At 43.7% G+C, this 14,267-nt stretch overlaps 1 protein-coding gene across 1 annotated transcript in view; it reads right to left on the reverse strand.

The window, feature by feature from the left end:
- Positions 1-2,048: 2,048 nt before the first annotated feature.
- The window catches only part of NEMP1 (nuclear envelope integral membrane protein 1), a 34,021-nt gene continuing 21,802 nt past the window's right edge, over positions 2,049-14,267 (reverse strand). The window contains exons 8-9 of the mRNA XM_083169342.1: positions 4,816-4,989; positions 2,049-2,906 (exon numbers count right to left, since the gene is read on the reverse strand). Coding sequence (XP_083025468.1) covers positions 2,735-2,906; positions 4,816-4,989 — 346 coding nt within the window. The 3' untranslated portion in view covers positions 2,049-2,734. The remainder of the gene's footprint in view (positions 2,907-4,815; positions 4,990-14,267) is intronic.

The raw sequence follows: 14,267 nt of genomic DNA on the forward strand, positions 1-14,267 counted from the left end.
CATAGACATCCAAAGAACGCAAATGCCTCAATCTGTGTTAGAACATTTGTTGATGTTCACACCCTCAAAAGTATCTTCTAGTTCAAAATATTTTGTGATCAAACACGATATAATAAATGTCTTATCTGCCAGCTCATCATCTGATAAGCGAATGTATTTTTCAAACTTGGATGCAAGAATGAACACTCTCTCCAGAATCTACATACGATGGCATAAAGCATGAATGCAAATGAGTTACATAGAACCAATGGCAAGTGTGCAGCTACAAAATGGCCTCCAGGTAGCAGTACTGCAGCTGTGTGTCTAGATATATGGAGAATTACTGCAGATTAAGGAAAAATGGGGGGGGGTAAATCAAACCCACAAATATTTTTATGAAAAACATTTTTAATAAAAATATATATTTTATACTATCCATTGTACACAAACATTTTTGAAAAACAGTTTATTCTCTGGAACACAATGTAAAAATTTGGTGATCTACTGTTATGAGTATTCAGTACCATTTCACTCAATTATAACGAATAGTAGAATAAAAATATCACCCTTACATAGTATTGTTGCTTATAATAGGACTTTGGTGTGTGTTTCTTGGGAGGTAGAGTGGTCCACCTGCAAATGACTAAGAAAATTGACTTGTGCAAATAGAATATAGTGGGACATATGTAATCAGGTCACAGTTTGACAGATGTGTGGGCTGCTGATCAATCTCGGACATTTTTTTAAAGGGGCAATCATTTACAAGGCAAGGCTTTACCTTGTAAACCAGGGCTGTGCAACACCAGCCCTCCAGATGTTAATGAACTACACATCCCAGGATGCTTTGCATTAGTTTTGCTATGTGGCCATGCTGAAACTGATGCAAGGCATGCTGGGATGTGTAGTTCATCAACATCTGGAGGGCCGGCGTTGCCCAGCCCTGTTGTAAAAGATTGCTGCTTTAAAAAAGGCATCCGAGATTGTCTGGCACGCCGCACCTCTGTCGAACCCTTTCACATATCTCCCAGTGTGTTGTTATTTAGATTACTTGGCATGGATTAGTTTTGTTGCCTTTGGATATGTCAGAGACCAGTTCTCTCTCCGCATAAATGTATACAAGGCAGGCAGCAGAGCAAAACAGCGAGAAATAAAATACAGATGATTGGTATATAGGAGTCAATAAAGGAATCAGAAAGCAGTAACTGGAGCCTGCAATTGTGGCTTATAATAAATATATATCAACTTTAAGGTCTATTCAAGTTTTCTAATGCAGTATAGCAGCCACTGTGTCAATCGTGTCACAAAGGGCGATTACATATGTATAATGGCTTCAAGTATTTGGTAAGTGGCCTTTCTGTCTGCCTATTGCTTTCCACAGAAACAGAAGCAGTAGTTCGCAAGGATGTTTCTATGTGTAAAAATTACAGGTATACCGTCATTAGGTCAACACTATTAAGGCCTTCGGTTGACTCATGAAAAAAAGTCGACATGTCTAAGTTAGACAGGGTCAAAAGATTGACACAAGCATTAGGTAGTCATGGGTTTTTCACTTTTTTTTTTTTGAGCCAATCTACGGTATTTCATGCCCTACCATCCACTAGCATGGAAGCAGAATTTAATAGTGACAATTTTATCGCTGTCCATGTCGACAATCAGAATGGAAAAAAAAAAAAACACGTCTACCTTTTGACTTGTTTCGACCTTTTGATCCTGTCAACCTTACGCATGTCGACCTGTTTTCATTTGTCAACCCAAGACCTGTCAACTTTCAGAGGTCGACTCCATGTATGTTGACCTTCATTTGGTCGACCCGATGACCCATGCCCAAATCACATACCCAAGGCTGCAGATGTACAGTCCAAGAAGTACAAACAAATCAGCCAGAGTTAAACAGAAAAGGTTTGTCCGAAGGACTGTAAACATATACATTACATTCTAATGATGAATGTATCCTCCTTACAGACTGGTACTCCTTACAGTTACACCAGTGCCAGGGACACACTATGAGGACATTACTTAGAGATAATGAATGGCAGAGCAGCCACAAGGCAAAGTGTTTTCACAGTTCCTAAAGACAACAAATATGTTTTATTAATTACCTTAAAAACAAGTATAATTGGTAAAATCCATGAAAAAAAAAAATAATCTGGTGTCACAATATGGACATTTCAGACACGGATGGTAAGTCTACTGCCAAAGCATTTTCCATATTAAATGATATATTATAGCTGAAATTTTGTGGGGAAAAACAAAAACACAAATAAAGACCATAAATTCAAAAAGGCTGTACAAACAATAAAAACAGCAAACAATAGCAGTACTAGCTAAGTTTGGGAACTTTAAATCTTTGGTTAAGAAAACAAAAAAGTAAACAAATTATGGCCATCGGTAGATCTGCAGTCCAGAAAATAAACAGCTATGGTATCAACATGATATAAGGAAAGCTTTAAATAGTACTGGAAGTAGCAAATCCATTCATGCTGCAGTCCCTTCGTTGGGCTGGATTGTTGCATAGTAGCACCAGTAGTGCAGAATTTACATCTTCCAAGGAAAACTGGATTGTGCATATGTGCTTGATATGCCCACAAGCCAAGAACAGATATTCCCAATAGACTGTACAGTCATTGAGCTTAGTAACAGTTCAGGTGGCAATGGAGAACAATCTCCTTCTGGGCAGCTGGTATAAACCTCTGTGCAAACTAAGAACAGATGAGACTTCAATCGCAACTGTGGCGATCGGTGACCTGATAGGGTGCTAAAGTGGCTGTCGAATATCAGGGTACATCTCTTCATCTTCATTATCCATGTCACTCTCATCTCCAAACAGTTCATCCTCCAAGAAAGAGCCTCCAATGCCATATTCATGTTCATGAATAGAAATCTCTTTAGGGGTCAGGTGAGATGAACCTTCAACAAAGCCAGCAAACCTGGAGATTAGAAATATCAGAGCAATTCGTTAGAACTACATATAGTCCGGAACCACCCACATTACTTTCATAAACCTTTATTAGCAGATTTAACCACAGTACAGTCTACACATATCTGCACTTTCCCATTCTCCTGATCCCAGGTCAACATTGCGGTGTGACCAGATGATACAGCCCACTAAGAACCTTAGCAATTTGGTGGACCATTATCCAACAGATAACACCTGTCCTTGTGTATAAGTTTGCCATTGTAAAGTGAAATGGAATTCTCTGCACTATATAAGAAACTCGTAATACATAAATATACAAAGAAACTTGTAATAAATAAATATACAATGTTGTGCAAATTTATTGGGGTACAGTATGTTCACGATTTTAACTTTAGATGCAAAATCTGTGTAAGAAAAAACACACTTCGTTTCCCCCAGGAATGATATCAGTAAGCAGATATAAATCCTACAGTATATGGTAACAGAATTCAGAGATATTGGTTACAGGTACAGTATTTGTACAAATTTATGGTAGCATATAGTGAAACCATAGTGCCAGTTGGTGAAAACTACCTACAATTATAAGATATTCCATCGGTACAGGTAGTGGAACATGGTACCTTTCAAATCAGATTCCTAACAAGAGGGTGGGCACAGACCTGATCCCAAGGGATGCAGAAATATAAAAGCACACAAGGTGCAAAATTTGCTAAAATTACAAAGTTACACAAAAGCAAGATTACAAAAATACACAAGGTACAGACAGAGTAACAATTCAAAAAGGGCAAAAATGCAAAGTGTGTCTTAGCCAATGTTGTAAGATTTTCAATGGATAGGCACTACCCATGATACCCAGCGTTTATCATGGCTGTATTTATTGGTTTACATGAAATACATACAGTGAGTATCAGGGATAATTGCTAGTATCAGGATTGTGAATAGTACCAATAGTATGGAAGTGTCTTATTTTTGCCTGCCAGTGTGTGAGCTCAGGCAACCCTCAAAGGATTCCCAGTTGGTCTAAACCTGGGGTAGCCAAGCCTAGTCCTCGAGAGCTACCAACAGTGCATATTTTGCAGGTCTCCTCACAGAATCACAAGGTTGCTAATTAGCTCCATCTGTGTATCTTTTAAAACGTGTCAGTGATTAATGAGTGCAGCTGTGCAGCAGCTAGGTTGTCTGGAAAATGTAAACTGTTGGTAGCGCTCGAGGGCTAGGGTTGGCTACCACTGGTCTAAACCAACTCCAGTCCGAGAGCTACCAACAGGTTTTCTAGGATCACCTCGCAGGTGCACAGGTGCACTCATTACTGACTGAAACATTATAGATGATCCACAGGTGGAGCTAATTACTTCACTTATGATTCTGTGAGAAGACCTGGAAAACCTTAACTGTTGGTAGCTCTCGAGGACTGGTGTTGGCTATCCCTGGCCTAAATCATGTGTTTCAGTATGTAGAGGCCTTGCTTCGGAGAAGATCTGAATGAAGCATTGTAGACAATGCATGCAATTTCTATTTGCAGCGCACCTAATACCGCAACCCTCCCCTTAAACTGAACCGATACCCTAACTCTAATACCATACCTGACTGACTGTGACTGACTCAGCGATTTTGCATAGTCAAAAGAAACTGGCAGCCATCAAAAGCAGCAGCCTTTATGTGCAGCAGAATAGACACTGCAGTGTCTAGTAAAAAATATTCTTGTCTGCAGGGTCTATAAGACAATGCCTGAAGGTTTTTTTGATTTCATGCAGTTCTCACCTTAATAGTAATATATTTCGTTCAATAATTAAATAGTTGCACCATGAAAACAATGGCTTGAACATTGTAGATACCATGCATGGACAAGTGTCACGTGTACCTGTATATGTTCTGTATAAAATTATTTTAAAGATATTCAAGAACAGCTAAATAATTACCTTTTCGGAGAATGAATCCGGGAAACTGCCTTCCATGCATGGAAATCTGGGCTAGTACAATATTCCCGCAATTCTTCTAGTGCTTTCCTAGTTTCCTCCTCTCCTTGCTTCCTGTACTCTTCCTCTGACAGCAGACGTGGGGGCGTGGGTTTGCTTCTAGACTTAGCAATGGTCCTGCAATTTAAAAACAGAATTTCTTATTGTAGATTCCCCAATTTTTATCTAAACACCCTTCCCTTTTTAGAATATAAACCAACACACCATTCATATACCCGATTATCTGAGTATGTTCTGTCCTGATCTACACTGCAATACTTGGCTCTTAATTCTTTTACATATAAAATACACTTTCATTTTACCATCATAAAGTTCCCAATATATCTCAATATTGAGAATTATTCTCCCCAATAATTCCATTTCAAGCAAATCCTGCACAACTGTGGCACCAGAATCAGGAGAGAACATAGAACAGTGTAGATCGTAATGCCTACAAAAGTACTACTTTGTGGATCCCATAAAGAGGGTGGTCATGGAATGCTTATGGAAAAGGAATTTGTGTGAGAAGAAAATGTAAGTTCCCAGTACACCTTGTTACACCATCATTAGTGAGGGGCTACTACATTAACGCTGCTGCCTGGACTTTCAAGTGTACTTACAGGTTACTTTAAAAAGAAAAAATATATATATACCAACCTTATTTTCTCCAGATAAAACAGAGGGAACTCAATTGGAGGGAGTGTAATCAAATTGGTGCTGATTGTTTGTCTAGGTGAAATATTGGCACGCAGACATTTTTAAGTTCAATTAAAAAGGTCTGCAAGCCGATTTTCCACCTAGACGAACAATTTGGCACAGTGAAAAAAATCACGTGGAACAGCGAATTACTTACCTATCGACTTGTTTCTGGCGAAATTGGGTCAGTTTTTGCCTGTTTTTTATTCAATTTTTTCTGATGCAGTTTAAAAAAAAAAAACTGCACCAGTGAAAAACGAATGCAACGGGATAAAAAAACAGGACAAACGGAATACCCACAGAGGCTGTCATGATCACTAGTCTATCTAAAGGCCCCCATACACTATGCGATTTTGGGACAATTTCATCCAATTTCGGCACTTTGTGCCGATAATCGGGTGAAATCGGCCCAAAATCGTAGGTGTGTGATATCTGATCCGACCCGATGCGCGGTCCCGTGCGCATCGGACCGGATCAGGGAGGTCGGACGGTCTGTACATACGATCACGTCCGACCTCCCTGTATGCATATGCCTGCCACCTGACAGGCATATGCATGCAGACACCGGGGGAGCAGTGGGGCAGGCAGCGGGTCCCTGAGCACCGGCGAGTGCTGCTGACTGACCTGGCCGGGCAGTGTACTTACACATAGCAGCAGCGGGGACGGGCAGCGCAGTGGCGGCTATTATATTTTTAAAATACTTGTCAAATGACTGGCCGCTCTCTGATTGGCTGAGAGCTCTCCGGCCAATCAGAGAGCGGCCGGTCATTTGACAAGTATTTTAAAAATATAATAGCCGCCACTGCGCTGCCCGTCCCCGCTGCTGCTATGTGTAAGTACACTGCCCGGCCAGGTCAGCAGCGCTCACCGCATGCAATTTATCCCATGTAAAAAATGGCACATCCCGGGGAGCTGCCGGGCGGCTCGCAGGTAAATTGGGTCAGACTTGTCCCTAGGACAAGTCGGCCTAATGTATGGGGGCCTTAAGTCTCAAGCTCTGTCCTCAACAATTCATGTTTTCTAGGTCACCCAGCAGGTGTACTCTAAAATATACAGGTGAGAATTATTTCACTTGTGATCTTATTTATTTAGTTTATAGCGCAGTATATTCTGTTGTGCTTTACAATTGTATGAGGAGCCCTGAAAAACGTGCACTGTTGAGGGTCCTTGAGAACAGAGTTTGAGAATCACTAATCTAATGCATCATATTCAGTGTCCGTTTTGTACTGCACACTAGCCTTTTGTTGAATATATGTAAGAAGATTGTACAACAAATGAAAAGATGGCTCAAAATGGAAGTAAATACTTCCATTGACCAAAAGTAAAATGCAGTGATGAAGCCCTATACTTTCTAATACTATATTTCTAATACCCCTTTCACATCGCACCTAATTACTGGGTTCATGCCAGTTTGACCAGGTACTTGGTGCGATGTGAAAGGGGTTACTGGTTACAGCTAACCGGCAGCAACATGGCAATACGAACTGGGTAAAAAGAAGGGTTCTTACCGGATCATTGCCGTGCAGTGTGAACGGGTTAATCGGGTCGAGCAACCAGTTTCCAGTTCGCACTGTGGAGGAGGTAGCGCTTGGAGCAGCGCCAGCTCTAAGCACTGCCTCCTCCCCTGATGACGCTCCGCTGTGCCCCCACATGAAGTCAGTGAACCCGCAATATTGCCGGTTCGCTGCTGCAATCTGAACAGACCGCACATGTGGGGGCGCACCGGGACTGAACCTTTACAAAGTCCAGGTGCGACCCTGCATTTGCGGTCTGAAAGCGGTATAAGAAACCATGCTTTTCTGGAAAAGCTATAATCTCTGAAGTCTGAGGACCTGTGAAGGAATGCCTGCTGCAAAATAGATAGCGAAGCAGTCATATGTGAATCACAATGGCGGACCACAGTTTCAATTTAATTACTGTGGAAGCCTTCCTCGAGTCTCCTTAATTTATTGTAATCCATGAAGGAGTAAAGGTTTTTCAGTATAGGTTTTAAATATACCACCTGCTTTGCTCACTAGAAAGGACAAAGAATACAGACCTCAGATATAGCCATACTTGTGTAAATATAATGTTAATGCTTAATCCGAGTGATAATCTTTTAGGACCTTATACAAAGTTGATAATATCTTTAATGACATCTTAAATGTTTTAGCACTACTCATTGCTCTGAGGCCAAGTGCACGCGAGGTGCAGAGTAGTACACATTTTAAAATGGATCTACACCTTACGTCAGAAGAGGAAGAACTTCAGGCAAAGTTCAGGGAGTGCATGCAGATATACTGGGCTGCAATGGTAAATCATGCCTGCTCATAGGCCCAGATGAGAGTGCCTTCTAAGGATTATGAGGTCTTGTAACATAAACAAGCACATGGGGGGGGGGGGGGGGTCAGGCACGGCTGGAAAATGCATTCAGCAGAATGTACACTTTAACACATGCAATGTGGTAGCAGACAGACTTTCCGTCCAACTTGGCATCAGGCCCTTGAGCTCTAACCTGTATCCTTATTTATTGGAGTTAAGCAGCCACCTACACAAGTCTTTGAGATCTGACTGCTGGCACTTTATGGTATGTAGTCACTGGGCAGACAACGTCTAGGTTGACAGTAACTGGGTCGACCACTTATTGTCGACATGTTGAAATTGTCAACATACCAAGGTCCACATTGACAAAATGTCAACACAAGCATATGCTTAACAGACATGGTCAACATAAATAAAGTCGACGTTAGTTGAATTTAAAAATTTTTTTTTTTTTTTTTTAAAGGTGGTTTTTCATACTTTACTATCCAAGTGGGAATATAATAGTGTCCAAAGCATGGTAAGCCATGTGAGGGTACACAGTACACTTAGACAGTGTCCATGTTGACATGTGAAAAACTCATGTCGACCTTGGGTATGTCCACCATTTCAAGGTTTCAATCTAGTCAACCACTAGTGGTTGATCTAGAGGGATGCAGGTATAATTCTGGCGGTCGGAATCCCAGCGTTCAAAAACCCGACACTTTCTCCCTCTATGGGTGTCCACGACAACCATAGAGGGAGAATAAATGAGTCTGCCGAGCGTAGCAAGGCACCGGGCCCGCTGCGTGGCAATATGGTCTACCATTTATACCGTAACCCTGCTTTACATCCCATTTCCCACTTTTCTGGAAAGACTACTTTTTAATTTATTTATTTATGTCTGCTCTGCTGTTGAGAAGCATTTTACATTTTGCTCACATATCGAAAGCAAAGTCTATATATTTGGTTTCCTAAAAGCATTATTTTTCTTTGTCTTTGGTAAAATTGGTTTTAAAATATATGTAATTTTAATAGCTTTAGACTATGGAAAATGTGGGAGTAAAACACCCAAATAAGATTATTATACTTTCTAGAGAAAGGGGCCAAGAGATGTTGAAAAGCATCACTACCCCAGGGCAACTTGCACAGTCATACTTTAGTCTTTAATAACCAGCATCAGACAGTGCTCTAGAACCATGCAGACGTCAACCAGGCATTTCATAGACGTTTATATTGGAGAATTGCAGAAAGCTATTGTTTAAAATATGAATAGCTGGGTATTGATCATTAGGTTGACAGTATTTAGGTGGACAGTCAATAGATCGACCACTATTGGTCGTCAACAGGTCGATAATATAAAAGTAATGCCACGACACCACAGGCTGCTCCCCCTGTATAATATAATAATAGTAATGCCATGACAAAAATTATTATACAGGGGGAGCAGCCTGTGGTGCCATGGCATTATTGTATAATAATAATAATAATGCCATGACACCACAGGCTGCTCCCCCTGTATAATAATAATGCCATGGCACCACAGGCTGCTCCCCCTGTATAATATAAAATAATGCCATGACACCACAGGCTGCTCCCTCTATATAATAATAATGCCATGACACCACAGGCTGTTCTCCTTGTATAATAATTTGTGTCATGGCATTACTATTATTAGATTATACAGGGGGAGAAGCCTGTGGTGTCCTGTCTTTTACACAATGGAGCAGCCTGTGGTGTCCTGTTATGATTATAACACGGGGAGCAGCCCGTTGTGTCCTATTATACAGGGGAGCAGCCTGTGGGGGTCTTTATATTATACAGGGGAGCAGCCGGTGGGGTCCTACTTATGGGCCAGTGCTCTGGACTTGCCCCCCAGGCTAAAAGTTGCCAGCCAGCCCCTGAAGGTCAACATTGACAAAAGGTTGACATAAAAACAGGTCGACATGAGTTTTTTTTACTTTTTATTGATGTCAAAATCTACCATATACACCGTATGTGTACCGCTGTGCTTGCCATGCTTTGGGCACACAGTTCTAATCTAACTCTAAGCCCACTTGAATCGTGAAGAATGAATAAGTCGAGTTTAAAAAAAAATAGGATTTTGGGTACCTACCGGTAAATCCTTTTCTCGTAGTCCATATGGGATACTGGGCTTCACTACTATGGGGATTGAGACCTCCGCAGGAGAGACAGGCACATAAAATAACTTTCAGTGTGGGTGCACTGGCTCCTCCCCTCAATCTCCCTCCACTAGTCAGTTAATGCAAAAACTGTGCCGAAGGAGAGCATGTGAGGAGTATGTGACAATGTATTGTGGTGAGATTCATCCAGCACACCCAACCGAACAACAACATATAAAAGAGGTGAATCCTAACAACTTAAGAGGACACCTGTAACTAGAAACAAGTCTATAGACATATCTATCCTATAGAAAACAAGGCAATAAGCCTAACAATGAAATAGTATCTGACAGCAGAAAAGCCGCACCGAGGTGGGCTCCCAGTATCCCATATGGACTACGAGAAAAGCATTTACCGGTAGGTACCCAAAATCCTATTTTCTCTACCGTCCAATGGGATACTGGGCTTCACTACTATGGGGAGGTCCCAAAGCTACCAGAACGGGTGGGAACGTGCGGATTCTGCTGTAGAACCGCATTCCCGAACTGGGAATCCTCCCTGGCCAGGGTGTCAAACTTGTAGAACTTCACAAATGTGTGTTGCCCTGACCAAGTTGCGGCCCTGCAGAGCTGCATTGCCGACACCCCTCGAGCAGCCGCCCAAGAGGTACCTACAGACCTGGTTGAATGAGCCTTTACTGAAAAAGGAAGCGATAAACCAGCTGATGCATAGGCCTGTTGGATAGTACATCTTATCCACCTGGCAATGGTACGCATTGAAGCAGGTAACCCCTTCTTCTGCGCATCATAGAGCACAAAAAGGCTGTCCGTCTTCCGGATCCTCGCTGTGCGCTTGACATACCCTTTAAGGGTTAGGACCACATCTAAGGACTCAGGTATATCCGGATGTGCCGCGCTAGAAGGGACCACAATAGGTTGGTTTAGGTGGAACCCTGACACCACCTTTGGAAGGAATTGTGGTCTGGTCCTGAGCTCCGCCCTATCGTTGTGGAACACAAGGTAAGGGCTCCGACATGATAAAGCCCCAAGCTCGGATACCCTCCTGGCCGAAGCCAGAGCCAGCAGAACAACAGTCTTCCAAGTGAGGTGTCGCAGTTCAGACTCCTCTAGTGGAACAAACCGGGCAGATTTTAAGAAAGTGAGAACCACTTCCAAATCCCTTGGTGCAGTGGGAGGCACAAAGGGGGGCTGGATCCTCAGAACCCCCTGTAAGAAGGTTTGCACTTCCGGCAAGGCTGCAATCTTTCTCTGGAAAAACACAGACAGCGCGGAGATTTGGACCTTTAAGGAACCCAATCTGAGCCCCTTATCCAAACCAGCCTGCAGGAAGCGTAGCAGGTTGTTTAGACGAAAGCTGGCCGGAGGCAAGTCATTCTTCTCACACCAGGCAATATATCTTCGCCATATGACGTGATAGTGGGAAGCCGTCACCGGTTTCCTGGCCTTGATCATTGTATTGACGACAGAGGGATGTAGACCCTTGTGGACTAGGATCTGCCGCTCAACCTCCAGGCCGTTAAACGTAACCGCTGTAAGTCCTGAAAGACGAACGGGCCCTGGAGGAGCAGATCTTTTCTTATGGGCAGACGCCACGGGTCTTCCACTAGCATGGCCTGAATGTCCCCGTACCAGGCCCTTCTTGGCCAATCTGGTGCCACCAGAATGGCCTCCGTCCCCTGATGCCGGAGCCGCTTTAGCACCCGAGCCAACAATGGGAGAGGTGGGAACAGGTACACCAATTGGAAATCCCAGGTCCAGGTGAGAGCATCCACCGCTATCGCCCCTGGGTCTCTGGTCCGTGCACAGTACATCGCTACCTTGTGGTTCAGTCGTGAAGCCATCAGGTCGATCTGAGGGAGCCCCCACAGATCCACTATGGCATCGAACACTTGAGTGTGAAGGCCCCACTCTCCCGGGTGAAGGTCGTGACGACTCAGGAAGTCCGCCTCCCAATTGTCGATCCCCGGGATGAAAATGGCAGACAGGGCCTGGACATTCAGTTCCGCCCAAGACAGAATCTTTGATGCTCCTCTCATGCAGGGCATGCTCTTGGTACCACCCTGCCGGTTTATATAGGCCACAGTGGTAGCATTGTCCGACTGGACCTGGATCGCCTTGCCCTGTAACAATGGAGCTGCCTGTAACAGGGCATAGTAGACTGCCCGCAACTCCAGCTTGTTGATGTGCAGGCCTGACTCCAGTGGAGTCCATCGACCCTGGAGGCGGACTCCCTGTGTCACCGCCCCCCAGCCCCTCAGGCTGGCGTCCGTGGTTACCAGAGTCCAGTCCTGGATCTGGAACCGTCTGCCTGCTAACAGATTGGATGAATCTAGCCACCACTGTAGCGATATCCTGGTTTTTGGTGCAAGTCCAATCCTTCTGCGCATCTGCAGGGGGGAGCCGGACCATTTTGTCAGAATGTCCAATTGAAAAATCCTGGAATGGAAACGGCCAAATTGTATTGCTTCGAATGAAGCCACCATCTTGCCTAGAAGTCGGAGGCAAAGACGGATCTGTACCAGAGGAGACTCTAGAACCTCCCTGACCAGCTGCTGAAGTGCACTGACCTTTTCCATCGGCAGAAAGACTCTTTGTTCCGATGTATCCAGTATCATGCCCAAGAAAACCATCCTCTGGGTCGGAACCAGCGATGATTTGGACATGTTCAGAATCCACCCGTGGTCTCTTAGGACTCGTATGGACAGATTGAGAGCACTCCTCAAAGCCTCTGCCGACCCTGCCTTTATCAGCAGGTCGTCCAGGTATGGCACGACATTCACCCTTTGGAGTCTGAGTAGTGACATCATTTCCGCCATTATCTTTGTAAAAACCCTCGGGGCAGTCGACAGGCCGAAAGGCAAGGCCCGTTGAAAATAAATGTAGAAAAACTCTGGAGCATCCAGAAGCACTGCCTCTCCTGAGGCACATTTTTCAAAACTGACTAGTGGAGGGAGATTGAGGGGAGGAGCCAGTGCACCCACACTGAAAGTTCTTTTATGTGCCTGTCTCTCCTGCGGCGGGCTCAATCCCCATAGTAGTGAAGCCCAGTATCCCATTGGACGGTAGAGAAAAATAGTACAGATTAGTACCTGTTAATAGGCTTTCCTCTACTCCACCATGGCAGCATACATATGGGTTACGCCCTCTTGGGTAGATATCTGGAAAGGAACACAAAAAAACAGACACTGCCCCTATATAAGGACCTCCTCCCTTGGGCTCTGTGTCTTATTAAACAGCTCCTTATAACATAATACTTAAATACTTAAATGGGACGGGAAAAACGGCTGCCATGGTGGAGTAGAGGAAAGCCTATTAACAGGTACTAATCTGTACTTTCCTCTACCTCCCCATGGCAGCATACATATGGGTATACCCAAGCAGTTTTATTTCACTGGGTGGGACATACATAATTATGAAAGGATACGGTTACTTCACCACCTCCGTCTGTAGCTTGTACGTATTACTATCATACGACTGCGCTCAATATTTTGCGCCCCATGCTGGCATCTTGGGATGCTGTGACGTCTACCCTGTAGTGCTTGGTAAACGTGTGTGCAGATGACCAGCACGCTGCTCTGCATACTTCTTCTATTGATGTGGACTCCCTTTCGGCCCAGGATGCCGCCAAGGACCTGGTCGAATGGGCTTTAAGCCCCACCGGGATTTCCACTTTCCTAATTTTGTATGCTTCACTGATGCATGCTTTAATCCATCTTGAAATGGTAGTTTTGGTAGCTCCCAGCCCTTTATTCCTGCCTTCCATCAGTACGAACAGCCTTTTTGATTTCCTAAAAGCCTGTACCCTTCTTATGTAAGCTTTTAAGGCCCTCGTCACATCTAGATTGTGTAGCCTTTCTTCTTTAGTATTCTTAGGATTCGCACAGAATGAAGGAAGGATTATTTCTTGGTTGAGATGGAAGCTGGAAACTACTTTAGGTAAAAATGTAGGATTCGTCCTCAGCACTGCCCTGTCTTCGAAGAAGTTTAAAAATGGTTCTTGCACCCACAGGGCCTGGAGCTCAGATACTCTCCTTGCTGACGTAATGGCTATAAGAAAAACCACTTTCATCGTGAGATACTTGAGCGATATTTCCTCTATAGGCTCGAATGGAGCCTCCGTCAGTGTGTTAAGTACCAGATTAAGATCCCACGGGGCCATAGGGTTGTGGAAGGTTGGCCTGATCTTTTTAATCGCCTGAACGAACCTCTGGATGTACTTATTGTCCGCAATTTTTGTATCTAACATCGCCCCAATGGCCGAAATCTGTACCTTTAAAGAATTTGCCGCCAGCTTTTTCTC

Source organism: Crinia signifera, chromosome 2, assembly GCF_055691185.1.
Source record: "Crinia signifera chromosome 2, ASM5569118v1, whole genome shotgun sequence".
In the NCBI taxonomy this organism is placed as follows: Eukaryota; Metazoa; Chordata; class Amphibia; order Anura; family Myobatrachidae; genus Crinia; species Crinia signifera.